General features: G+C 44.5%; 1 protein-coding gene across 5 annotated transcripts in view; it reads left to right on the forward strand.

Annotated features, from left to right (window-relative positions):
• ST3GAL6 (ST3 beta-galactoside alpha-2,3-sialyltransferase 6) overlaps nt 1-27,771 on the forward strand; it is a 773,060-nt gene that overhangs the window by 700,752 nt on the left and 44,537 nt on the right. For all 5 annotated transcript variants that reach the window (XM_069637206.1, XM_069637209.1, XM_069637205.1 and 2 more), the window contains one exon: nt 16,530-16,682. In XM_069637206.1, the coding sequence (XP_069493307.1) occupies nt 16,530-16,682 (153 nt within the window). The remainder of the gene's footprint in view (nt 1-16,529; nt 16,683-27,771) is intronic.

Consider the following 27,771-nt stretch of genomic DNA (forward strand, 5'->3'; position numbering starts at 1 on the left):
TGCATTGTAATCATTGATGTACTTGGATGTTTCATCCCTTTTTAATGTTGTATGTGTTCTTTGGGTTCTCCCTTTTACACTGCATCTAACAGAAGACATCAAGATATTTACTAGGCCTTTTGTGCAAACTGGTGTAGGGAAGCCAAAGCGACATTTGGTGTAGTGTTTACCTTGTTTTTATATCGATGTCGGCAGTGTTTTCTACACTTATGTTTTTGGAAGTGTAAGATTTGTGTACGTATGTCACTGTGGTTTCTGAAGGGATGTCTCGGGAAATGTATTTTTCAATAAATTGAAAAACAGTAGCATCACTATCCTGGCCAAACCAGGGAGCATCATTATCCACTAAAGCATGTTGAAGTGTGGTGCTCCTCTGGATTGATATTATGGTCTCCAAAAGAAGTGTTTCACTTCTCAGAGTGGAGGGGTAGTTTTATTGCATATGAAATGCAGCAGAGCAATGTAGAGATGGTAAAAGTACCAAAATACATCGACCGGGTCAAGAGAACAGAGTTCACCTGGTGTGTTTATATCTATTCTGTCTTTATTTTGGTTTGCAGTGCGTAAGAAGTCATGCAACTCATCCCATGCATATTCTGCACAACTTAAAGTAACAAACTGTTGGTCGGCCTAGGTTCCTTAGCATAGAACGTACATCCGTGTGACGTCGGAGCCAGTATTCTTTTGTACCACGCATGTTTTCCAAGAGATTTGTGATACTTGACTGCAAAACTTCACCTTCGTCTTTTATCTTTTGACGCTATTGGGTAGCGGACATGTTTGAGAAGTTAGAGCCTGTTTTTAATGTGGTGTGCAACTCAATAACATAGAGTTAATAGTTTGCTTTCGAAGAAGAGGTGGAAAATGTATTCTACATTTCATCTGAATCTTGGGTCTTCAGATTAAAGTCGTAAAGAGCGATATTCTGATGCACTAATTTGTGTGGATCTTTCATCATATCTTCTCCTTTTCCTGTAAGAGTAAAGGAAAAGAACGTGCTTCCACACTTTTTTCCCATATGTTCATTGGGGATCCTTTGGCTTGATGCATTTGATATGGTTTCTAATGCATCATCTATGGTGTCTTTGGAGTGTAGTGGGTGAATTGTATACTGTTCTAAAATGTTGGCTGCAGTAACTGGATCTACACGTTCAAATTGGCCAGTTTGAGGTCAATCTTGAATTATTTGGGTGGTTTCTCTTAGGTTTTACTCTGTGTATATCTCTGTAGTATGAATTGTTTTGTTTGAGATATTGTAAGGCTAGTCCAACTTTTCTTAAGTCGACTACTTGTTGCCAAATTATGTTGTCTTTTGTTGGTACACCATTAACTAGTACAATGAAAGATTGATCTATTGGCCGTTGTACTCCTAGAGTTTCTACATTTTCTTTAAGATCGAATGGCAAATATACTACTTCGCCACAAATGCCTTTTAGTAACTCAGATGGAGGCAATTTGGCCGTTTTCGGTTGAAGATGTGTTATAACTTGAGATGGGTGTACTGTTTGGATTATAATGCTCTCATACAAGTTAAGATTTTTAAGTTATTAGTGATAGCACGTGATGGCATTTGGTTATTGTCAAGCTTTGTACTGCAGTGCGTGCATGGGTTCAGTTATTTTGTATTTATTTTCTGCTGTTAGATATAAATCTAATTAGAACCATTGGGATTCCTCATTGTCTTGGATTTTGTAGGCCATATGTACTATTTTTGGGCCCTTTTTTATGAAAAGTTCTGCGACAACAGACGCATACATTGTCTGGTATTTCAGCAGATGTGTTTTGCAATTTAGCAATTTCTTTTTTGTATGTGTTTGTAAGAAGGTTGGTGTTTGTGAGGTTTTCGCTAATGTTTTCTAAAGTTACAGAATTTTCTAAATCAAATTCAGTTACAAAATATTTACTTTGGATGTGCTCAATTTATTGAAGGAGTTTTGAGTGTTCCATGTAGGAGAATGTTATTTACATTTTGCAGTTCTATTTTTTTTCTCCCTGATTAACCCCCTGATCAGAGGTTACGGAGAATTGAACACACACTACAGAAGCACACCCAACCACGTTATTTGGCAAAGCATCATGATACCCACAGCACAGCTGCTTAAGCACACCCCAGTCCCAAACCTCTTCTGTCTCTTATCCAACAATCGGAGGCATCTGTCTGGGGTCTCCTTCATGATCATCCAGTGAGGGCAGACTGTCTTTCTTTATAGTTTTCTCAAAAACCCTCACCATTCCACTTCCCTAGAAGTCCTCAGGTTGTGGTTGGCAGTTGTGATATTCTCCATCTCCTATATTTCGCTCACATTTAAGGCCCATTCTGTCTCTCTTGGCAGAAGCAACCTTTTCAACCCTATTACCATACATGCTTTTGCCTCTAGAAGGCATAATACACCACATGTGAGAGGTACCTCCACCCACCTTTCACTTTTTCCAAACCAGACAGCACCAACATCGGGTCAAGATACGTCCCAGTCCCCTAAAGATCTCTAATCTACCCAAGCACCTCCTTCCAAAAACTTGGTGCCTTCCTACATCCCCACAGCATATGCCAGTATGTAGCCCGTCCCCACATTCTCTCAAACAACCAGGATTCACTGCAGGGAACATCCTGAACTGGCAAAGCGGTTCATATTGCCGCCTATACAGCAGTTTAAGGCCATGTCATTTGTATTGACAGGCTAACAAAGTTTTATGCGAACCAATGCATAACCTTTCCCTTAACTGCTCATCCAGTTCCCATATCACTTTCACAGCTATCTCTTAAATTCCCTGCCTCTTACCCTTTAGCTAATATCGGCGATCGATAGAGGTTGGATATTAAGCCGCTGGCTGAATGATAAATATTGAGACACTTTTGGTCTTATCAGCTCTTTGAAGTTTAGATTTCCACTGATTTATCATGAGTACTCCCTTTAACTGTAAATACATAAAAACAGAGAGTCGTTCAATGTTTAAGATACTATGTAGTTCCGACAATTAAATAAAATCACCCTTCAGTAATTACCCTACACACTCCAAACCTGCCTCAAACCATAGCTGGAAGTGAAGAGGTTCCACAATGGCATGCCTAAGCCTACATTTTTAAGCTGGCATTCTTAGAGTGAAAATATGCATCCGGACCACTGATGTTTCCAAGCTGTAAATGCCCCTAACATAATACTGCCTTCAGACTATTGGCAACTTTCGAAAGTGAAGCATATGTTACTCATCTTTTAATCCAATAAGAATCAGGCCAGCAGTCCAACAAACAAGAAAGCCAAAATGTTTTTCAGAGAGGGAAGGCCTATATACAGGCACATCAATTCACCATAACTCCAGGGGTAGCAGAATTGACATCATTACCGATGACCTTACACATGACCTTGACCCTGGCAATATCACAGGAATAATGCATATGACCTCTTGCTCTAGTGGCATCAGTGACATTGCTTAAGCAAACAAAAACCTAAAATAAGTTTGATTAATAAAATAAATAGTATTAAAGCAGACAAAAAGGCTATTTTAGTTTTCAAACGTATAGTAGCTACACTGTTGTCCCAATATGTAATGTGTTCAGTCATGATATGCCCTGTCGTGCCCAGCAGAATCAACCTGGGCCACAATCAATATTTTCTTATGCTAGTTATGCCTCAAATGGGCAGTGGCTGCCATCTTATCTGTTAAATCCTCACATGCCAGGTACAGCCATAATATTCTAAATACTGCCTCACAAGTCAGGCATTACTATACAATTTTAAATGCTTCCTTGTATACCATATATTGCTATCTTATACGAAGATATGTCAGTACACCACAAACACCATGTATAGTCCTAATTTGGAAACTACTGCCTCACGAGCCCAGGTGCTGTGTTATTTGGCAAGTACAGACTCAATCACACAAGTACTGTAATTTCATGCCCGGTAAATACTGAAATGCTAGATATGTGATTCTGCGTGTACGTTTTCTTAGTGCAAACTGAATCCCTTTTTGTGATCTTGTTTTGAGAAGTTGAGGAGAACGCTGACGATTCGATGCAGTATAAAAGCATGTTTTCAAAACATATTGATTTGCCCAGGATAACTCATGTCGTTCAGGTGGAGAAGTTGGGATTTGTGCCTATTTTACCATCTTCAATTTACCCAGTAGACCACATTTCCCATCCCATCTTTAAGATGTTTTCATTTTGATCTTTCATTGGCAGACATAGTTGTTTGTTTTGAATTCAGCGGATATGTGAACCACCAAACTACAATGCAAATAATTTGTAAACTATGAAATAAATGATGGGTAAAACAAGTATGATTTCTTGTGATGGGGAGGTGGAGCAACAGAACAAACAGTAGTTACTTAATTCACTGAGCTATCCCCATCCATTTCTACTGCAGGAAAACGCTACATTCCTAAATGTACAAAAGTAAGTAGAAATAACAGCTTTGCACAGTTTACAATGAAGTGGCACATGTAAAACATAAAACACACTTAAACGGAGATGTCACGCACACACTGTAGAGGAGAGGCAGGGGCTCTCTAGCAGTCAACTTGATTACTAGCAGAGAGATCCTCGGGCCCATCAAAACTCCTGCCGCAGGAACTGAAGACACATCCATAGGGCAAAGTTTACTGTTTTTATTATCTAAAACAATGACAGGGATCGCATGAGAAAAACATACATTCTCCAGAGCTCTCGTCTTCTGAGTGTCACCCTTTTTTATCCAGGAGTGGCGTCACAAACCTAAGTTCCATCCACGAAACCTATCTGGCATGCAGATTGGTCAGTTTAAGCAAAACATATATGTATTATATGTATTCTATATGGGTTAGTTCTATTATTGGGTAGTCATATCTGGTGGCTCCTCCTGGGACCACCTCTACATGTAACAAATACAAAGTTGTAGGGTCATGGGGAAACTATTGGCTCCTGCAACATATGTCTTCACGTGAAAGGTGACTCTGGATTGGGCAGACTGTGTCCTCTCAGCCCTGGGACCTTAGACAGTTACCAGGCTGAGTGTAGCTTATCTAGGCGATGGGGATGAGCATAGAGGTGCTCTGTGTTCCCTTATGTTGCCATCTCTGATCGCCTGTGCCTGAGAGCATGCATTCAGTTAATTCTTGAGCAACACTTGTATCTGTCCACGTCTGGTTCGATGGGAACAGCTCCTCTGTCTACCTTGAGTGAATAGGCATTGTCCTGCTCTTCGAGGTCACATGTGTCGGGACCATGAAACAGAGCTCTCCTGCTTGCAATTATGAGGATTTTAGTCTGGATTTCTTGCAGGTGGCTTATTGTCCTGGTCACTGGGAGTGTACTGTGTCTGTGCTGGAGGCTATTGTCCGCTTGCCTCTGGCTGCAGCGATCTGTCGGCCCTTCCGCGTACTCGAAGTCTGTCTCCTCTTCCCCATTTATTCCAAATTTGTCTTTATGGCTTTCCATGTTAGCAGCAGTCAAGCATGTACATGTTAGGTATACGTATACTTGGGGTCTTGCGGTTTCAGTTTTGGTGAGCAATATAGAAATATGTAAGTGTATCTGTCATCTACCTGCGTGAGTCATAAGCATTTGTTTCCTGTCTATATGCAGCAAGCTAATGCATGTTCGTGAAACTTTGTGAGTGGATGCCTATGTACTTCATGTCTACAGGCACCTCCGATTACATCATTGACTTCTTGATTTGCGGTCAGCCGACTTGTTCGATTGCCGAATTCTCCATCTCCTCCATATCATCGATTGGGTATGGTTAGAATGGCTGTCTGTGGGGTAACGTTTCTCACATCTGCGATACATTGATGATGGCGATGAGGGGCCTAAGAGTGAGGTGCATCTGCATCTGTTTTTTCTCGGTCTTCGGGCCGAGAGTTGTGTGGGGGACATGAGGGCCATGCTTGGACCTCAGTCTTCAACACATACACAGAAAACCTATAGATAGGAATGTAGCTACCCTCCACAATCACAATTCTGAAGATGCCAAGTGCTATTGGTGAAAGAAAATGTTTAGGGTCCTTTATGCAAAAGAAAAAGCATACACTCCTGTCAGGGTAATTTCTGGGGCTGGCAGAGCCGTGCCAAGGCCCTGCGTACTCCTACTCACGGAGTCCCCTAACCCCCATCCATGGTCCCAAGAAGTCAAGGCCCACACAAGGAGCAAGGAGTTACTGTGGTTTATTAGTCAAACGCACAGGGATCACATGCTACTACAAGGTTCATGCACATCTCGCCACAGTCTTGCTCGCGTGGCAGTTTTGTGTCCTTGTGATGCAATTACCTTCATCACCTGGCGGACTCCCTCACAAACCTATCGGGCCCGGGGATTGGCCTGCTGACTGATATGTCCACTATAGGACCCTACAGGATGGGTTACTATTGGACAGGTCTGTGTCAGGTGGTATACTTTGATCATCCCCGAAATTTGCTACACTAAGTGTTACAGTGAGAAAGTCTGTTGATTGGTTGGCACCTCTTGTCATCTTCCCCCAAAACCTTTGGTTCTAATTGGTCAGGCTGCAGGCCCCCAAGCCTGGAACAAGCGTTGTTGCCATCCCGTTTAACACCTGTTCCCAGTGCATGTCTACTATGTTTCCATAATTGCAACTATGTGTTTGCGCATAACAATAGTGTGAGGACGACTACTGCCATGAGAGCGCTCCAATCCCATTGTAGACGGTGTTTGGAAAGTATCAAGTATGTTGCAAGTCGCTGTCCAGTCCTGGACCTGCTGCTCGTTCTCAGCCTCTGAGTCTTGGCTTATTCACACCTTGGCCAGAGACCATTCTTGTGGGCTCAATTGCCTCGAATTAGTGTGTATTTTACAGGGAACAATTGCTGCTGCCGCCACCGATGCCACCTTGGCTCAGGAGATGGAATGTCACTTTGCAACATGATGTCCTTGGCAGTCTGTGGCTCACACCCTAGGCGTTTCTGCTAGTGTAGCACCTTTCAGTTTGGGATTTCTCTGCGATCGCCGCGGCCTACTGTTTCCTCCTGAGGCCTGCTTTGGCTTCCAGTATGGAGTCGGCATAGTCCATGTGTTAGTATGAGCTTTAAGGTTGGTCAGGTCCCTTGGGCGCTCCTGTCCTTCCATACTGTTAGCTGCGTGGAAGCATCAGCAAGTGTATACAAGCTCTGTTTGCTTCTTGCATTTCTGTGGTGCTATAGCGAGCCCAATGATAAAATAACAAACGTGCTACTGTGTTGCCGTCACAGTCCTCTATCTAATGAACTGTACATGTTCATGTTGATTGGTGTGCGTTTGTTGAGATCCGTAGATTGCACGCATGCTTCGTGTCTAACAGAACTACGTCGTCAGGATGTCTCTAATGACCTGCATCATACTAGCCTTGAATACAGTGTCTTTAGCAGAGTCGGTCCATGCGGCTTTCTCCAACTCAGTCGTGTATCTCTTCATCCGTTCTTGGCAGGGTTCGTGTTACTGTGGGAACATATGGCCAACTGGTTGGGTACCGCTCACAGTAGTTGTTCTTGGTTGGAGCAGTAGGGATGGGCATAAGTTCATATGACTGGCGGCCATGTTGTTGGTGCTACTTTCGGTTGGGGGAGTCGTCTAGGACTGTACAGACTTATTGCTGATAGCAAAATGATGTATATCAGACCAACAGTGTTCTTTCACTGAGCAATAAATTACTCCGCAACACTGAAGTGTGACCGCTTTTAAGCCAGGGGTACCAAGGAAATTGCCAGGGGTAGCAGCTGGTTTCCCTAGCTACCCCCAAATTGCACCCATGCTTATATGGCTTCTCATGAAGTGGCCTGACAACAGAATTCGTCCGAATCAGACCAACTTTCTTTTTGGTCCTCTTCCATGCCTGGAGTATAGTGTGAGGATCTATGAGGTTTCCTGGACTTTGTTGGCTGAATTCCATTTAGCATTTTTCTTTTTTATTTACATTTGTTTGTTTTTGTACTGCAAAATTCTGAGGGAGATCCCCCACATCCCTCATCACCTATTCGCTCACCAACTCTTTCTGCATACCTAATCCAAACCCAATCATCTATTTTATGGGGAAAAAAGCAATAAAAATGTGTCAAAATGTAATTCGGCCAAAGGCTTTTGGAATACCTAACGTGAACTCTTGGACGTTTTCTTTGACTCCACCTCAGGCTACTCCGTTCACATGATCCGCAAGTAAGACCACTAGCATCTCCTGATCATCGGGTGCATGGCGGGCTCGACTAAATGGTTAGAAGGGTCTCCGGGATGGACAGATTCATGCATTTCCTTAGTTCAACAGGCTAGACAAAGGCTGTACTGAAATGAAAGAAAACCTTCTCAAACAATGGCTTCAGGAAGAGGACTGTTTTTGGAGCTGTTTTTTTTGTAAAGGTCACCTTTTTTTTATTTTATTTTTATTAGTGAAGGTTGGATGAATTTGACCTTTTCAAGTGATCGCATTTTGCCTGTGGGTATGCCCGTGGGTATGCTGAATAGGTCAGCATTGCTTTATTGATTTTCACTTGGAGATATGAGGTTTGTTTCATGGTCCATAGTCACAGTTCAGATCTGCATTTTTTAAGGTTCTAATGATATTTACAGTCAACAGCACTGCCTTGTTCTACTTATTCAAGAAGGAAGTTCTTAAACTCTGGGAATGGGCCAAAAGCCATGCAGCTCATCGCCAGATTCCAACCATCTGATGGTGGACAAAGAATGAATAGGTGCATACTCATTACAGTGTTATCTCCCAGGAATGGAAAATGTGCCTGACCCAGAGGATCTCCAACACTTTGGGTTGTCTTGAATTTTCCTCTTGTCTCAGTGGATGGGTCCAGGTGTAAGTAGCAATTTGCCATGAATGTTGAGGCTCTTTAGAGTATGCTTCAGAGACGTGCTCATTGAGGAAGTTTAAATATTTAATTTCTTCTCAATGATTCGCAAAATCAATTTGCAGTAACATCTTCACAGTAATTCTGATGGTCTCTGTGTGGTATTGCAAAAAATGAGGGGGGTGTCCTAGGAGTCCCTCTGATGGAAATTAGTCCCGGTTATGAGGGCCTTACCCAGATTATTTAGCTCACTATCTTAATCAGAGGAGAAATATCCAAAGCAGATCAGTCTTTGTCCTGCCCTGAGGCAGTTCAGCACTAACATGCTAGGCAATTTTCCTACGAACAAGAGTACAAACAGCAATCCCAGACACGTATTGCCACATAAGTGATGCGGATCAGCAGACCAATATATGTTTGAAGCAGTTCATTATTTACGGGAACTGCACAGGCAGGTGGGCGGAACTAACAAAGGTTTGGTAGGTGTGAGAAACCTGAGGGTATCCTCACACCTACTTTCCTTGGATCATCTGCTCAGGTGGCCAGGGAAAGGCCATCTCTTTTTGAACTTGACTGTGGATCCCGACCTTTGGATCCTTATCCTGACCTTGGGTGTGGAGATGCAAGAGAGGATCACCTCGGTGGAGGGGGATTGGGGAGAGGATAGCAGAAGACGAGACATGGCATCCCCCCTTTTCTGATGAGAACCAACTTCACCCTCCCACTGCCTTTATAGGCTTTTGTAAATCATCTCTCATAATTTTCACCCATTCACACCATCATAGTACTGGGATGAGGAAGAGATGACTAGGAGCATTGCACACTAACATGTTATTTTACCACTCTGGTACTGAGACGAAGAGGAAGCCTGAGGACTGTTGTGAGGGGCAGGCATGTCACACAAGCTAAGGACAGACGATTACAATTAAGGATTTTCACCTGTGACCTGTTAAAGGGTTGCATGTGTATAAAAGAGGAAGAAAGCAGCAGAGCAGGGAACCCAGGCAGGCAGGAGAGCATGACAAGCCGAGTTGGGGCAGGCGGAGCACAGGCCAGTGAAAAGGGGACCGACCGCAGAGTAGCCAGAAGGACACTGAGGCTGGAGTGGGCCGCGAGAGGGTCCAGATCTGAGCAGAGCCCATTGCTGTGTGTTTCTGCTTGGGAGTGGGGAACACAAAGAAGCATCCAAACAATGCTGGAAGGTCTGGGGAAGAAGAGTGCTGCTCACCGGAGATCAGCGGTAGAGAGAGCAGAGCCAGCAAGAGCCAGAGAGCGAGACCAGGGCACCCGGAGGAGTGGCCGCACACCGGTGAGTGAAAGGGATGCAGCACTCAGGCTGGGGTGCTCCAGGGGCGTGGTGTGTGCAACGGTTTATGCAGGTAAAGTCAAAATCTATGCAAAAGGGATCAAGGGACCCAAGCAAAAATTACTGAATACCGAACAAGTTGTCAAGCATGAAATGAGCTTTGAATGATGTGGAAAGGGGGTCTGGAGACCTAATATAAAATATTGAATACCGAACAAAGTTGTCAAGAGCGTGATGAGTTCAATGCTCAGCAAAGGAAAACATATGATAAAAACCCGCAAATTAAACAGAAAAGGATATACATTTTCAAACAAAGTGAATTTAAAGAAACAGCATTTGCGAATAAAGTAAAATGAGAAAGCAGAAAAACACTATTGAATAGTGTGGCAGCAAGGTGTAACCAGGAGAAAATACCACAAAGGAAGGTGTGTGAGAATCGTATGTTGGTAAAGGCAAGAAGCTCCTAAAGTAAACTTGAAGTATATTTGGACTTATGACATAGGTACAGACAGGAAATCTGTATTGTCTAAATCCTGCGAAAAGGTATGAACGGTTGTAAAGTGCCAAGGGTCATCGGTTGCGCGACCTGTGATAGGTGGAACGTGTGGTCGGACAACTGCGCCTATACCGAAGAGCCCTTACTTGGAGTAAACCAAGAGCAGTCTAGAGGCATTTTTTGGGAACTTTCGTGAACTTGGGGTAGGGAGCTATGAGCCAGTCAGCAGCTGGAAGAAGCTCAGAACTTTAGTTTGAACACTGTTTCTTTGGTTGCTGTTATCCCTACACATCTTTTAGCTTTAGTTGTGAAGGCAAGTATAGGATTTGGACACAGACATATTTTTAAGTTGAACTTACTGACTCAGTTCATTTAGGTAGGGAAATCCCACCTTAGTATAGGGCAAGTTAGGCTTTACACCATCCTGACATTTGAGTTATTAGAGATCTTTTGTTTGAACCTTGAATCTGTTGTCTGTCTTGCTTCATGATGCCTTCACATAGGGTATTGACTGAAACTGGGGCAGTCGGAGATCTGTGGATACACGACTGTGAGAAAGTGTCTGGGGCGGCTGTGGTGGAATAAAATGAGTGCTTAAAGGTTCTTTCTGTTCTTAATTTGTCAAGTCATGGGACTTCACTAGCAGGGCAACACAATCAGGAGACCTATGCCCTTGCCCTGCACCTCTCTGCCTTTTGGACTTCCCACACCCTCCTTCTCAGTGTTCTTGCTTAAGGGTTTACTGCACCCCCTTCTCTAGATCATTATCTTTGGGCTTCTTCCTTTTCCTCAGTGGCTCCTTGATTGAGTTTCCCACATTTGCCCATTTCCTACTCTGACTTTCCGAAAACTCTAATCTCTACCATCCTTCTCAGCAAATTAAGCTAATTCTTGTGCCTGTACCTCGAGCTTTCTCACTACTCATCCCTCCCTCCAGACAAAGTCCTCAACTTTGCTCCCTACACTCTCTACAATCCCAGATCCTCCACCACTTCTACAACTGAAGCAATGCTGGTTGCCTCCCCATGTGCATCCATGCCCTTTTCAAGTGCCTTATAGACTACAAAGACATGAATGGTATTGCTCTTTATGACCTGTCTTGACAGTATCTCAGTCTGCTCCCCATATCATTACATCTGCTTATGCTGAATCTCACTGTCCCATCCCTTGCTGTGCCTTCTCTCACTTCTGCTTTTTCTTCCTACTCGCCGTGCTCCATTCGAACGTGCTACTGTTAGGGAATTTGAGCGGTGCAGTATTTTCAGTCTGTCGTTGAACATTTGGCAATAATACTTAGAATAGGGCCATAAATATAGTGGGTTAGATTTGCTTGGGCCATAAAAATAGTGGTGTAGCAGCAAAGCGCAGAAACATTGGCAAATTCAGAAAACTAAGCAGAGTTAAAAGCTGAAAGGAAAGGAGAGATTCATGATGTGCACAGCAATGTGACAGCGCAATGGGCCTTGAAAATGGAACACTCTTTGTGCAAAGCAGGAAAGGGATGGAAGGATAATTGATAAGAAATTCTGCTATGCAGAATACGGCTCGAAGGTCACAAAGGGGGCGAGATGCGTGCTGGATGGTTCCGGCATGTGATATGGCCTGAGGTGACATCACGAAAAAAGGCTAGGAAATATTAAAGAGAATGTACAGAATCATTTAGAGGATAAGGTGTTGAATGAGGGTTTGAAATGGAGGGAGAGAAAAGGGGAGGTCGGACTTCCTGTAGAGAGAGGGTTGTCCTGTGTGGCTGGAGCTTTGCCGTGGATCGTCTGCTGGGCCGCTGATGGTAGCTTGGAGTGGGACCTGCGCAGGTAGTTCTTTGAAGGCAGTGGTTCGACTCAGTGGCAGTGTTCTGGCAGAGACGCACTGAGGCATACCTAGCTGCAGGAAGGGAGATTGAGGGCAAAAGGAGAGACTGTTTTCTGAGAGACCGTGTACTCATTTGGATGACAAGTATAACTAGACAGACAAATAAGCGGGAACCCTCTGCAGGGTAATTGGCAGTGTGTCAGACTGAGCACTGGAACCTAAAAGATGTCATCATGTTTTGGTAACTTTGAGGTTAGAAAAGAAAAATGCTTACATTTAAAATGTCTTCCTGAAGTAAAATGTGTTGTTGCATTTGTCTAATGATACATGCTTATTATAAGTGTATTCATGTCTAACAAATGGCCTAAATGAGTTGTCTGTCTCTTGCTGATAAAATTGATGAGATAAAATCCCTAACCGCAAGAAAAGGGTGTTTGAATTTATTGCGTACAGTGGGTAAATCAGTGTTTAGCAGGGGGGGTAAAGTGTAAAGCCTGGAGGTTCACTAGTTTAGGTCCAGAGGTATAAAAAGTGGCAAGAAGGAAGTATCCGGATTTCTTCCAACAACACCCATCAAAATCAAAGCTAGTCCAACTGTGGCTTTCGTCAAATCTTGATTTTAAGCTATACTTACTTGCCAAAAAGCGAGTTCCTCCTCCCCCTCTTTCCTCATTACATCTACCTGACCCCACCACCATTCCCTCAAGTGCTGCCTGTTTTTTCTGGTCTTGTCCCTGGCTTGCTCACACCCTCATAAACTAGCTCAGCTCTCGTCTTTGAGGTGTTGTACAGGCACCAATTTGGGTAATGCATCCACCATCTGTAAATGCTAGTGTAAGGCATTTCTCTTCTTAATTGGCATCCCGTTTTCAAATAAACGAAATTGAAAATAAATGAAATTCAGCCTTTTCAGTGTGTTTGGGCATATTCTTTCCCATCTTGTAGATTTTGTTGGGTCTCCTCGATGAGCTGGAATTCGTGCTCTACTGGAAACAAGAGCCATTTGGTGTTAGTTTTCTCAGGGCTTAAGAGATTCCCCTCTCCTTTCGATGTCTTGGTTCTTGGGGAAAAGCTGGCTTACTGGCACTAGGCTGAGCCATGGAGTAGGCCTTTCCAGATCTAAAGAAGTAGAGTTTCCTGGGCCTCTCTCTCCCTTCCCCCTAGGGTCTCTGACCCGTAACCCCCCATTGCCTCTCTGATCCTCACATAGCCTCCATGCCTCACTTTTCTCCCTTCCTTCTCCCGTCTTTAACACCTACCTTGAGCCCAACCTGGCCCTCTTGAACCTTCCAGACTTGCCTGCCTGCCTGTTTAAGTGCACTTCCCACTCTGTCTTAATTATCTCTGTCCTCTTCAGACTCTCGTGCCACCTCCTGGTGTTCCCCCTACTCCCCTTGTCATGCTCTCCAGTTACCTCCATACCATCCACAATCGCCTCCCAATGTCCATCAACCACCTTCTGACGTTGTTCACCAGCTTTTTCCTCACTGCCACTAATCCCTTACTGATATTTCCAAACCTCCCCACGCCCCTTACTATCACCAACAGCCTCAAACATGTCTGTCCTCTAAACACCACTACTGTTTGCGGTTTTGGAATACACTTCCCCTCTTTTGACTGAAGAGCACTGCCGGAGAAAGGAACATCTTCTCTGCCCCTTCAGCATGTGAAACCAATGTTGATAAATCCTATAAGCGCGTGTTTAATCCTGTGTGTGAAATGATTGCTTGTCCTCTGGAGATGTGCTGCATTGTATCACTTGCAAGTGGAAAATCGGTGCGACAATGGATTGGCAACACTGAATGCGCATGCGTCCCAGCAAACACTTCCCTGGGCCTATGACGTGAGGATTTCTCTGCCACAGGGCTCTCTGCAACAGAGCAGTCACAAATTAAGAGTTTCTTTTTTGCAAAGCAACATTTTAAGCAGTCTTGTCTAAATGGCTTTACTCGCTGAGACTTTAGATCTGGCTTGTGGAAGTTTAAAGCACCTTTTTAGTATGAGGAAGAGGATATGCTTGTCTTGTTGCCAAACACTATAATATTGCATAGAAGGGGTGGTGGGTACCTTGCTTGTCCATGAGGGAACAGGAGTTGTGGTGATTAGCGGATACAGTTTTTGGTCACTACAGTGGTATCTTTTAAATAGCCAGTGCATGGAAGTTGCTCTTGTGAGAGTCACCTACGGTACAATGGGAGCTATGGGAGGGTGAGGAGGCATTCTTCTGTTTCACCCCTTTAGAGGTTCCTATAACCAGGCAACAGACTTCATCACTGTATATTCAAATTATTCTCGCTATCTGTTCCTTTACTAGGGGCATGATTATGTATCTTCTCCATCCTCTTAAAAAAATTGCTGAGAAACTGGCAATGGGCGTACATCAATTTTCATTTTTGAATTTTAAGAACTGCATTTAACTTGTTAGTGGGACTTTCACTCTCCGAAGTCTTAGTGGTGGTGAGAAAGCACACCACCAGATAACAATACAGCAATGAGTGGCTCTATTTCATGTCTGTATTTGGGAAGTGTTTAACCCCTTTCCAATTAAACAGTTTAAAATGTTGCCCCATCAATTGCTTATGCAGTAATCCAGTGTATCTACAAGTGCTGTTAGCTTGTACTTGAATTTAAGTGTATGATTTGGAAGCTGAACTTCGACGTCATGGTGCCTGTATACTTCTATAAACCATGGTTGCAACTTTCCTCTATCAATACACCATTGATAGAACACCTGAACATATGCAAATTAAGTTATTCGCCTAGCATCAAGTGAAAAGTCAGAATTATATATGGGATACTAATAATGAAATGTAATACCAGAGTAGCGATTATTATCTTTAAAATATGCACACAAAACCTTTCCTCCACTCTCACAGTCCTTCGGAGTGAGGGCTACGCTAACAGTAATCCCCTTCTTATGACACTGACCTCTCTCAATTACTCTTTGGTGCTATTTGGTCCTCTGTGGGGGACTGTAGAACATCCCCTGGCCTCTTGATGGTGCAATATGTAAATGAAGCTTAGTTTTTCCTAAAACGTGAAGGCAGCCCTGACTTTAAATCTTCAAATAGATTATCAAAAGTAAACACTGGATACATCCAAACTGGACATTTCGCAGAGTCCAGGGGTAGGGAAGGCCACCTACACACTACCTTATCTAGTTTATAGCAAATTCCTCCATGCCCAGTCCCCACCAGCAACCCTTGCCACCGTGATTCATTCTCTAGCATTTACAGGATACGTGCTATGCTTTTCAAAAGGCATTGGATTGAAAAGAAAAATGGCAAACGCCTACTCTTGTAGTTGCTAATTTGGAGAAACACCTCCTACCATGCGTTTCGAATTCAGTTGATTTGTTTCTTTCTTTTTTTTAACTTCAGGCATTCACATGATTTTCAATGTCTTATTTGTTACGATTGTTTGCTTAGTTCTAGGTCAACGATTACCCATTGGTAGAATAGATTGTAAATATCTTCCTTTTTTGTGAAACTCCTTTTGCTTGGTGTCTTACATTTGTGATGTTTTAAGGAATTGCTGCAAGAAATTGATTGTTTTTGTAATGTTGCTTGTACACAGCTTTTATGGTTCGATATCAACAGAAATAAAGCTGTATGCTACTGCGACTACCTCGTGCCATGCTCAGTTGTATCTTCATAGTTTATCATGTTGAGACATCCTCTTTGAATTCTTTTCCAACCTCTCACATATGTGTCTTTGTGCCTGCCCATCATACGGCACATGTAAACAAAGTGTCCTCCTTCATCCCTCTGGATGTGTCTTTGATCCATTTTGGCTTCTGTCTCACGTGAATCCAAAATGAAATGTAGTCATTGCTTCGTAATGGGGGTTTGCGATCGTCTTGCCTGCCTTTTTTTCTTGTTGACTTCCGGTGCGCTTCCACCATTTACACAATGATGGTCCCACTTCATTCCAAACCCTGGTTTATGGCTCTTTCATTCCACCCTTCCATCTTCTCTGCTAGGAGTGCTCCTTATCCAGCAAAAGTTTTTCAAAATAAACTAAACTTATTGAGTCGTCTCTTTGTGGATTGAAAGTAATGCTTTGTGTTTCATCATAGGTGTGAACTAAAATGGATATCTGTACTTCTATGTGGTTGATATCAAAAATTGCAAATGTACTTTTTTGTGTTCCAGAAACCCAAGCACCCAACAACTGGAATAATTGGCATCACATTTGCACTTCACATTTGCAACGAAGTCCACATAGCAGGCTTCAAATACAACCTGACGTCTCAGAACAGTTCATTGCACTATTACGGGAACGACACCATGTTTTCGATGACTAAGGTACTCCAGATTTACCTTCAATAGATAATGTTATTAACCTCAATGTACTAGTTTTACTGCAATTATGCTTGTTGTTTTCAAGTGATAAATCTTTTTGGTCTTTTGGTTGGAGCTAGGCAAAAAAACTGAACAGTCCAACACTCCTCTGCTATTTGTGTTCTAGCTCTGAGTCCTAGGGCAGTCACTTCACCATGTATGACCTTTTTGTATCTTCACCTACATGAAGGTGGGGTGGTGCTGGAACATGGGCCTCTTTGGGACATCCTCCACTGCCATGGGCTCCAGACCCCTCTCAACTAAGTCATTTTGTAATGCAGGCAGTAATTGCCTTCATGCCACATCCATCAGTTGGCCTTCCCTTGTCCTTGCAAATACCACACCCACAATGCTACTACCACCATGCTGCTGCTCTGGTAGGTGGCAACCTGGCATTGCTGGTGGATGGTGCCACTGGCGAAGTATACCCAGAGGGTCTAGAGGTGCTTGGGCACGCTCACAGGACTGTGGGCTGCTTGTGCCCGACACATGCAGATCTGCGCTTGTGAGTGGAACCTACAGACCGTCCTTTATTTCCAGTGTGGAAGAGGGTGGGAGGTGTTGGAAGTTGAGGTGGGAACTCTGTAGTCTGGAGCATGCCATTGGCAAATGTGGTTGTATATTGCTTGTATAGCATGACTGACAAGCATCTTGCTTACGTTGCATTTCACAATACGTTCCCCTTTAGTCTTCATTCACAGCAAGCTTGAGTCTCCCAATTGCATTACACATTGAGCAGTATCATTAGTGGTGATGTCCTCTTTCCCACTTTAAAGGGATGCATGTGTCTGCGGTGTCTGCCCTGCAAAGACAGGCAAAGGGCAAGGGTCTCCACCTCTTCTTCCTCCTGCGCCCTCTACTGGGGAAACTTGCTGAATCTCTGCCCCTGTGGCCCTTCATTCTTCTGTTGCAACACCACCTGCATCTCTCTTTGTGTGTCTCAAGGGTCAACCAGACCGAGGCCCCACCATTTCCCTGTTACCGCCGCCGCCACCACCACCACCTCCTTTCCAACGGTGAAGAGACATTGTCCAGCATGACTTGTAGTGTTTCTGCTGCTACTACAATCACTGGATTACCAGTTTACTTACAATTTCCCAGACACCTTGGCAGCTCCTTCCACCACCTCACGCAAGGATTCCCTATACTAGCATAGCCCCACCTGACACTCCTGCAGTCTCCACAACTGCCATCTCCCACAGCAGATGCAAACATTCCTTTGTCAGCCCTGAATCCTCTCCTCTCACTGAGCTCTTCCCCACTGACACGCCAACACAGGCAACAACTATCATGGCTATGGCTGACTCGAGGTATTGCATACCCCCACAAGTACAAGAAGCCCAACCTCCTCCTTCTACTAGACCTGCAAAAAACCTCATCCCAGGTGACATGAACCACCTCTTCTGGCTCCTTCGCACTCCCTGGCTGCAATACCTAGTTGTGCTTCATGCTTTCAATTACTTTCTGTAAGGACTCGAGCAACAAAGACAAATGACTAGATCATAAATATGGTTTCATATAAGGCTCACAAAGACAAGCGGAAAGTATTCTCAGACCTACAGGCTTCTCGTTCTCACACATTTAGGACATTTTCTTTAGGCTTCACATTCAAGTGCAACCATTTTTAAGGAGAGGGGTAAAAGGTAAGGTAAACAAATGGGAGAAGTTAACAGATAGTATGCATATCATAGACAAACGGCCAAGTGGGATACAAACTAAAATGTGCCAAGGGAAAGGAAACATTTTGTTGGTATTATTTCATGTTAATTTTGATTGAAATTAATGGTAAAAAAATGAGAGTGGTAACAAACCAAACACAGACTGACGAAAGGGGCCACATAAGTATAAACATGTACTAAAAACTCCTAAACCTAAAGGAAAAGACCACAAAACTCAATCAAAACTCCTCTAAAGCACATTTTGAGTTTGGCCTCTACACTCCTATTCATACAGCCACAGAAGCACCTCTGACAATGCAGGGCTCTGATCGTCCTCTTGAATCTCCCAGAGAGATTTAGCGTGAAGAGAGCGACCTAAATGTAGCCCTCGTTGCACCAGATCCGCCCTCATCTGAATGCCACAGAAATGAAAGGTGTACATTGTTCCTGGCCCCTTCCTCCCCATCATCAATGCACCGCAGATGTGAGAAACACTATTCACTCAGACAGCCATATGAACCCTATCCTGATGACATTTTTGAAGAGATACGTTTGCAATCGATGTAGCAAGTAGACTGACTATAACCACGAAGAAAAGCTGAGGATGTCACGACTAAAACTATGACATAGATGCGTTAGACATGAAGCGCACACGCATTCCTGCACAGTTAGGCAGACACTTGGGCCACGCCGCACTTAGACACGAACATGCTTATGACTCACTTAGCTAGAGGACAGACACACCTTTGCTATGCAGTAACCGCAAGTTGCCCAAGAATTCATATGAACTGCTTGCTGATGCTTAAATGCAACTAATATGAACGGTCATGTAAATAAAGGTGGAAGCCACAGCCACATTGAAATGAATGGAAGACCCTGGAAGAGGTTGAGAATACATAGAGGCTTGACATACTGACCTTGCTGAGGAGCGTACACCAGGCTGTCAGTGCAGCTATTGTGCACAGCTTTGCCAAGGACACTGATGGAGGGAAAGCTTCGTTAATAAGAGATACAACTGCAAGAGCAAAATCCAAAGATCCAAGCAGGAAAATTAAGGTTTTGGTCCCTACACATGTGACTTGAAACTTGTAAAACAGAGCCTATTCATTCGAGCCAGACTGAGACTGTTGTTCCCTTCCAACTGAAGGCAATATGATACAAAGGTAATACCAGGATGAAATCTTAATGTTCTGTCTCACGGGCCTAGAGGATCAGAGATGGTAACTTGATAGGAACAGGCAGCCCCTCTGTGGCTATTTACACCACCTGAATAATTGCTCATGGATTGGCAACCTACCAAGACCCTTGCTGACCAATCCCTATCCACCTTCCACGCTAGCTCACACTTTGTTGCGAGGCCCAAAGACAGCACGCTAACTTGGCATACCTGTAGTTGCAACATTTAGGAGGTGGTCCCAGGAGAGCCACCAGGTAGGGCCTAGCCAACAGGGTTACTAACATTGTATGTATTTCATATGTAGTTTACCTCACTAACCAGTCTCATGTTCCCTTACGTTTTTTGCAAAGTATCTTGTATTTTATGATGTCACAGGCCCTTAAAGGAGCCGAAGGATGACTATAAACTATAGGGGAATTGCTTGTTGAACATAATTTCAACCCTGTACCGAAAGCTTTCAATAAACAGTGACTTTTTCACACTTTTGGACTTTTCCGTTTTTTGGTGCTTGGGATGGGAGCCCAGTTAATCTTGCTTGTAATTTGGGAGAGTAACAAATCCCTTGCCGGATTTAAAGTGTTTCTGCTTGGCCTGCTTACGTTGGGCCTGTCTTACCGAAGTCGCACCAAGTGTGCTTCCTACTTTAGCCGTCAGGTGGTCTTGCACGTTCTGAGCATGGTTTCTCACTCCATCCTTGGGGCAGGCTTATTGCTTGCAGGGCAGGCACATGACTGGCACAGACTCCCCATACTTACTGGAAATTGGAATGACCATAAGGCTCCCACACCCTAATCATAAGGTTCTATCCTTACACACATTCTCATGGCCAATTAATCAGCGATTGTTAGAACAATCCTCTTTTGTAGCGTTCTTCCTGGGCAGACTCTAAGAATGTGGATTTACCACGATTCAATCAAGACTACCGTTGTGCCAACTGCAGCAGCCAGGTGTCCTTGAGGATTGGAAATCCCCCAATCCTTAGCGAGACAGAGAGGCTGGGAAATCCTGCATCCAATAACGGAAGGTAATTGACAAAGGCTGTTTTATTAATAATTATTGTAAAACGGGGTCAGCAATAAAACAGCAAAGGTCTCCAGGCTCTTGCCCTGACAACAGTTTAAATGAAGAAAGTATGCCACAATTGACGTCTCATTACAATCTTGATCACCAATCCCATCTCCCTGTAGGTTTTTGTAAAGGGATTTGTCTATATATAGTATTTTTAGGTGTTAGTTTATTCATTTGGTCACAACTTATCTAGTGGCCCCTCCTTGGACCAGGTCTAAGCTGATAAAGTAAGAAAGACCTCATAATATCAGGTTATTCGTTGATGTAACAGTTGCAAAATGGCATCATTGGAGAACATTAATTGGTTGGCACTGGCTTTACCAATCTTGGCTAGTTGGCAGGTCATCAGCACATGAGCAAAAATAGTGGTAGGGGGCGTGACATCAAGGATTTGCTTTCCCATTTAATAAGACACCATCCCAGATTTCCTAGGCCACAGGCCAGGACGTTTAGCTTTGAAGTTGGTCTTGTCTGGCATCTCTGTTCTGAGAACGTTTGGGGAGTTCAGGCAAGTGCATTTTTCTGTCTTGCGCTAATGAATGGACACTTTTCTAGTTATGAGTCACACGTGTTGAATTATTCTGCTCAAATTCTACTAGGATTTTAGCTCTTTTTGATATTGTGCTATCACTCTCCCCAGCCTCTAGAGATTTCGTCATGCTACTCTGCATGCATTTTTAATCTTTTTATTAGCTGGCACCTGGCACTTGAAGGTGATTTGTTCTTTACTTAATCTAAGAGAAATATGCCTTGCGCTTGATTATTATCTGTTCTTCCTTAGAGCTCTTCAAACCTCCCTTTTCTTCAGTAAGCTTGGAAGGGCGCTGTGTAGCCACGGTCTGGCCTGTGCAGGTCTGTGTTTCAGCTTATTTGGCTAATCGAATCTCCTTGAAGCTTCGGGACATCTTCAGGTTCTCCACTCAGTGGCTGTGCCCTCCATTTTCTCCAAAATGGCTATTTGTTACCGTTACATTTCTACGTAAAGCAAGTTTTATATGTATTCTCGTGTGTCACGCTCTTCAGCTGATAGATTGTTATGTTTCTAGTGTCTATTGAGGTCAGGTAACATTCTGTATGTCTAAATGCGCGTTTGACCTGGTGTCTGTATATCTTCATGGTGAGTGCATATCTGCTTCACCATGAAGCAGATATGCACACGTGTCAGCTTGGAAGTGATCTCATTTGTTCTCGTCATCTTTAGTTGCACTATGTTCAGTTCATCTTGAGTTTGCAGATCATCTCTTCTTCGATTGTTCCAGGATAAGGTTGGTAGGGTTGTCTTACTGAGTAGTGCGTCTCATGCTTGCAGTATTTAGGCGGGTAAAGGACTGACACTATAAATGACTTATTTGTCTTAATTTCTACGGTTTTGAGGTGGGTCAGGGACAGAAGTTATGAATGATGTATTCATCAGCCTCTCGACAAAGGTTTGGCTTTGACTTGCGCTGCTCTCAAAAGGCACAGTAGGCAATTTCTAACCAAACTTGGCTACATTTGTGCAGTGCATACACTACCCATTGGACTAATTTCTTACTGCAGTGGCTTCCCACTGGATATTAAAATAAAGGGCTGTTGGGTTCATCTGCAGAACACACCAGGGATTAGTTCTGCCGCACACCCCAAAAAAAGATGAAAACTGCATGAATGAGAGGAGATTCCTCAGTCACGTTAATTTACTCAACAAGAGAAGAATGGGATACAGCCTCCTCACAATCATTATCCTTTACATGGAACCTCTGGGAACTCTCCTCCCTCTGGGAACTCTCCTCAAAGATCCCAATATAGCTATCCACCAATACACAGATGATACTCAGTTGTACATGAAAATAAATAGCACGCAGGACGTCATTCGTCTCCACGATTACCTAGCCACCATCCAGTCCTGGATGTCAACTGCCACCTCAAACTAAACCCATCCAAGACTGAATTCATCCTCAACAGTTTGCTCGCTAACAAACTTGTCCAACAATGGCTCAATGATATGCGCCTAGAAGGATTTGATCCACAACTCCGACTCAGCAAAATCCTTAGGCTTCACCATTGACAGCAACCTGTCCTTCCTAAACACATAGCCAAGAAGGCCCAAATAGTCTGGCTCAGAATCTCTCCCCTTTGAAAAATCAAACCCTCCATCACACTGCAGGACTTCCGTACCGTAGTGCCATCATTGTGGTCTTGCACCTCGATGGGGGGGGGGGAATACTCCCCTGATAGGGTTCCCAGCTACTCACTTGGCTCTCCTAAAAGCAGTCCACCGTGCTGCAGCACATTTTATTACGGGAGCACAGAAACGTAACCAAATTACCCACATCCTACATGAACTACATTGGCTTCTACTCCAAGCCAGGATACTGTTCAAGACTTCATGTGCCATCTACAAAGCATTTACGAGTAGCACACCAGTGTACCTGGTGGGTGTGCTCCACATATCTGGTGGCACATGCTCCTCAAACAGAAAATCGTAGAGTGCTCCGCTGCTCTCATGCTAGGTCTGCGCTTTGAACAATAAAAAATAAAATGGTGTAATCCCAGCTGCTATAGCGACCTTGAACCTATGGTGCACAAAGACTACAATTTAGGAGCTCTGGAGACTAGGGATCCTCAAGCGTAAAGGTCAAAACCAAAAATAGATCAGGAAGGTGAACTGAAAAACGGTAGGGATGCATCTTGGGACTTTCAATCTGGTAAGTATGCTATACAAAGTTTCAAGTAGCAGGCTGTGAATTTTCAGCTTACTCAAATGGAGCATCCGCTCTGAACCAGATCACCAAAACAAGAACCACAGTCTTGGATACAGAGCATGCTGTTGTCTAGGGGAAAATTAAGAGAGCAATAATTCTGGGAACTAAGAAGCTGCCTTGGGTCTCAGTGATGTGCATGCACACACTTTGAAAGCAGAACAACTTGAATAACGATGGTCAATTGGGCAATGAAATTCAAGAAATATTTGCGTAGGGAGAGAGACAGTATGAGACATCAAACCTGGACGGCTGTCAAAAGGCTTTTCTACAGATAGTACTGGAAGCGCAGGGCTCTGTTCAGATTTGGATAATGTGAGAACCAAGTAAAGCAGAAATTGGTAGGGACCTATGGTGTGACCGGCCACTCTGCTTTTCTGAAATCTTTGGTGCTAAGAGAAAATGTAGCTCAAGTAAACAGGTGAATATAACCAGGGAAGAGTGCTCAAACACCAGAACTTTCAAAAGACGTTTTAGCAAGAAGCAATGTTGAAGCCCGCTTGCGAATGATCTACTATAAAGGAAGTCAAATCAAAATGCCAAACGGGTCAAAGTAGAAAAACACCAACCATGGGCAACTGCTCCCTGCATCATCTTCTCCTAGCACCCCTAGTATGAAAACTAACCCTTCTATCAAATGATGCACAATCTGTAACTTGCATGGTGTCTTGACTGGCGCGAGATCATAAAACACACTGCTTTGAATGGAAGGCAAAAAGTAATTCTGACAAAGCGTTTCATGCTCCATTTTAGACTATTTTCATGCACTATTATGTTTCTGTAAAATTATTTGTATATATCATTTGGGCAAAATTCTGTCCAAGGAAGCTTAAACATCTGCTTCCAAACAAGAATGCAACTCAACATAAATATATATCAATTGTGGGCATTTCCCGGTATTGGGCAAAGCTCAGAGTGATAATTTAGCATGCAGAAATCCCATTGTCACACTTTGAGACAAGGGGATCACATTACATACTACTTGGTAATGTTCATTCTAATGGATTTGTCTTTCCTCCCACTGATTATATTTTATCTCCAGTACCAGAAATTGATTTGCCGCCATGGGACACAATGCAGTTCTGCCTGGTTCCATTGTGTGCCCCACTGCGGTAATGACATTGGGGCCAGTATATATGGAGTGGCTGCATGGCCTTATTTCCTCATTCTTCCCTAGCACTCAGCTGCTGAGAGAAGCTCCCACCCATAAAGGTGAGCACCCTACCTCTTCATGTGCGTTTCCGTGACCAAAGTTAGCTGGGCTCAGGATCGCCAAAGCATTGCCGCTCTCAGCAAGTTGTTTCTCAGGTTCCATCACACCGGAGACCCTGTTCTGAAGTAGTGGACTGATATTATGTACAACCGAGTCTTTGGCACCACCTGACGGCAGGAGACCATAAGGTACAGAAAGTCAGGGAATGGAAGACATGCACCAACTACAGGATGTTTGCAACACGATCCTTGCGTGAAAAAATTCCTGCTTAGGTGGGTGTTCAAGGCCACTCACATGAACTAGAGGGACTGGTATAGGGATACATGGGACTTCCTGATGTTCATGGTGAAGCCCAAACTTTTCAGTAGACTGCAGATTTGGTACAGATGTTCAGAAACCAGTTCCAGGGTGTGGCCTCGAATGAGCCAACTGTCCAAATAAGGCAAGACCTGGATTCCTTCCCTACTGAGATGAGCCATTACCAGTGCCAACAGGCTGGTGAATACCCTGGATGCTGAGAAAAAGCTGAATGGTAGGGCTTAAACTGGGTAGTGCGCAGCACCAACCACAATCAGCAAATACTTCCTGTGCTTAGGATGGATAGGCACATGGAGGTCTAGAAAGATTGCATGAACCTCAATCTTTGTGAAACACTCTGCAATGTAAAATTAGTTAATGTTGCTTGAATACATTTCTGACTCATGTCATTCTCTAAGATTTAAGAATTTGAGATATTTGACCCTGAATGCTGATAAATATAACCGTATCTGTGAGGGCAGGCCTGGTGGTAATATACCCTGTATTTCAAATGCATTGTGTCCTCCAACATATTCCACATCTTTGACATGTAATGTCCACAGCTGTGCACTTCGGAAACTTTTTCGGCAGAGGGCTTCACGCATCGATGATGTCGGGTCAATGTCCCTCAAATGCCTCCGTCGAGGGCGACGTCACCGGATGTTATAAATAGGACGCACGGCGCCCGTAGTCTCAGTTCCATTTTTTCTGTGTTTGCTTCGAGAACTCGGCGTGCCTCGTGTGTTTCATCGTAGTGATTTCTTCTTCTTCGATCCCCCCCTCCCCGACTCCGCAGTCTTGCTTCAAGGCTTGCAGGGAGTGCAAGTCTAAAATGTTGATCCCCGACCTGCATCGCATTTGTTTGTGGTGCTTGGGAGAGAGTTCCGAAATCGACGACCGTTCGAAATGCCGGCCTTGCAGGAGCGTAAGGGGAAGCTTCAGGTGGGTAGGGGTTCTAAACCCAGTAAGTCCCGAAAATCTAAATTGTCCAAAGGGGTTTCCACCGACGACTCGAGAGGTGACTCTCTGCGTTGGGAGGAGGCCCGGGCATCTCGGTCCCAGAGTGGTTCACACCATTCTCCTTCCTCATCCCGGCATTCTAGGAAGCACCGTCACCTTCCCCGTCTTCCTCGGAGTAGGGTGCCTCGAGGAAATTGGCATGCCTGATGAAGACCTCGACTACAGAGGAATGGGCTGCTTTTAAGGAGCAGATGTTGGCGATATTCCAATTGCAGGGCACGGTTGCGGTCGCGCCTTCTAACGAAGCCGGCAGGGAACGGTCTCGTACTGTGGCTCACACGCCTTTGGGCTCGGGTCCTCGACACAACTCTCACCAGGAACCTTTGAGGTCCCGTTCGGACAAGGCTCAGGATAGTCGCAAGAGACATGCCTCCAGGTCTCGGTCCTCATCCCCAGCGAGACCAGAGAAGCCCGCGGACCTCAGTCAGTGCTGTCTGTCAGAATCAGACATCGATGATTTGCCTTCTTATCAGCCATTGGCGCTCTCAACGGCGAAGCCTTCGGTGCTCTAGACGCCTTTGGGGATTTTTGCCAGTAATTTACCATTGGAGTACCCTGATCTGGTGGATCCTCCAAGGAAGGCTCCTGCTACGTCTGTGAGGCCAATGGGGGACTCAAGACCTTCTTCTGTCCCCCGACCAGGTTTTTACCTTCCTCTGGATGACATATATGAGGAGGAAGAAAGGTCTGAGTTTGAGGACCCTGTTGAGCAGGATGTGGCTCTTGTCTTTTCTGGAGACAGTCAATTGGAGGAATTAAGGAAAACTCTCCATGATGCCAGTGGGTTGGACACTTCTCCGGAAGTGGAATTTGGCAGGCCTGAGCCTGGGGCTCATGCAGAGTAGTCATACAGGCGGCTCATGTCTAGGGTCACGGAGTATCTGGGCTGGTCCAGTCCTCCTGAAGATTTTGTACAAGATGATCTTACGGACATCTTACACCAAGGTCCCTCCTCTGATCCGGTGTTACCTTTTCATCTCACTTTACAGAATAGGGTGGCAGCTGCTTTGCAGTCACTGGCATCTCTTCCGACTGTTAATAAATCGTTGACAAAGAAGTACTGCCCTTCCGTTAGCGACCCCAGCTATTTATCCACTCACCCCACTCCCGAGAGTTTGGTTGTTCAGACAGCTATGGCCACCTCGAGGCAGGCGGCGTACCCTACCATCCCTCCAGAAAGGGACGACAAATGCTTCGACGGTTGCACTCAAAAGGTATTTTCTGCGGTGAGCATGGCATTGAAATCCGCCAACGCCACTTGTGCCGTAGCAAGGTTTTCACACGCTGTGGAACTGTTTTGTTAGCGGCTGAGCATATTCCCAAGGCGGAAGAAAGGGATGGGCTCCTTGCTCTCGTGCAAGATGGCAAGGATGCCAAGTGCAAATCCCTTCAGTCGGGTTTGGATACGCAGATAGTGTTAGCCGGTCCATGGCTGCAAGCACCATTTTACGCGGATGTGCAAGCCAGTCTTTTGAACATGCCCTTTGATGGCGCACATTTGTTTGGCAACGCGGCTGACGAAAGCCTTGAGAGGTTGCAGACCTCGAAAGCTGCTCAACATTTTTTAAGCGCAGCTGTGCGTCAACCTCTGCCTTTTCGTCCTAGGGGACAGCAGTGGAGGGAGGTTCTTTTTGTTACTACTCCTCCTTTGGTGGAACGAGAGGGGCCACCAGTCAAAGGGGCCAGCGAAAAAGTACCCTTGATGGTCGGGGAAATGGAGGTGCCAAAGCCGCTCAGGCAGCTGCCTCTTTGCCTACAGACACTGCCGCAGCCGCTCCAAAATAGTCATGAGGCCATGTCCCATGGTTAGCCAGTTGGGGCAGGCTGTCTCAGCATCTCGAAGTGTTGCGAGCCATTACTTCAGATGCGTGGTTTCTGTATA

This window comes from Ambystoma mexicanum, chromosome 7p, assembly GCF_040938575.1.
Source record: "Ambystoma mexicanum isolate Mex_15411 chromosome 7p, UKY_AmexF1_1, whole genome shotgun sequence".
Lineage (NCBI taxonomy): Eukaryota > Metazoa > Chordata > Amphibia > Caudata > Ambystomatidae > Ambystoma > Ambystoma mexicanum.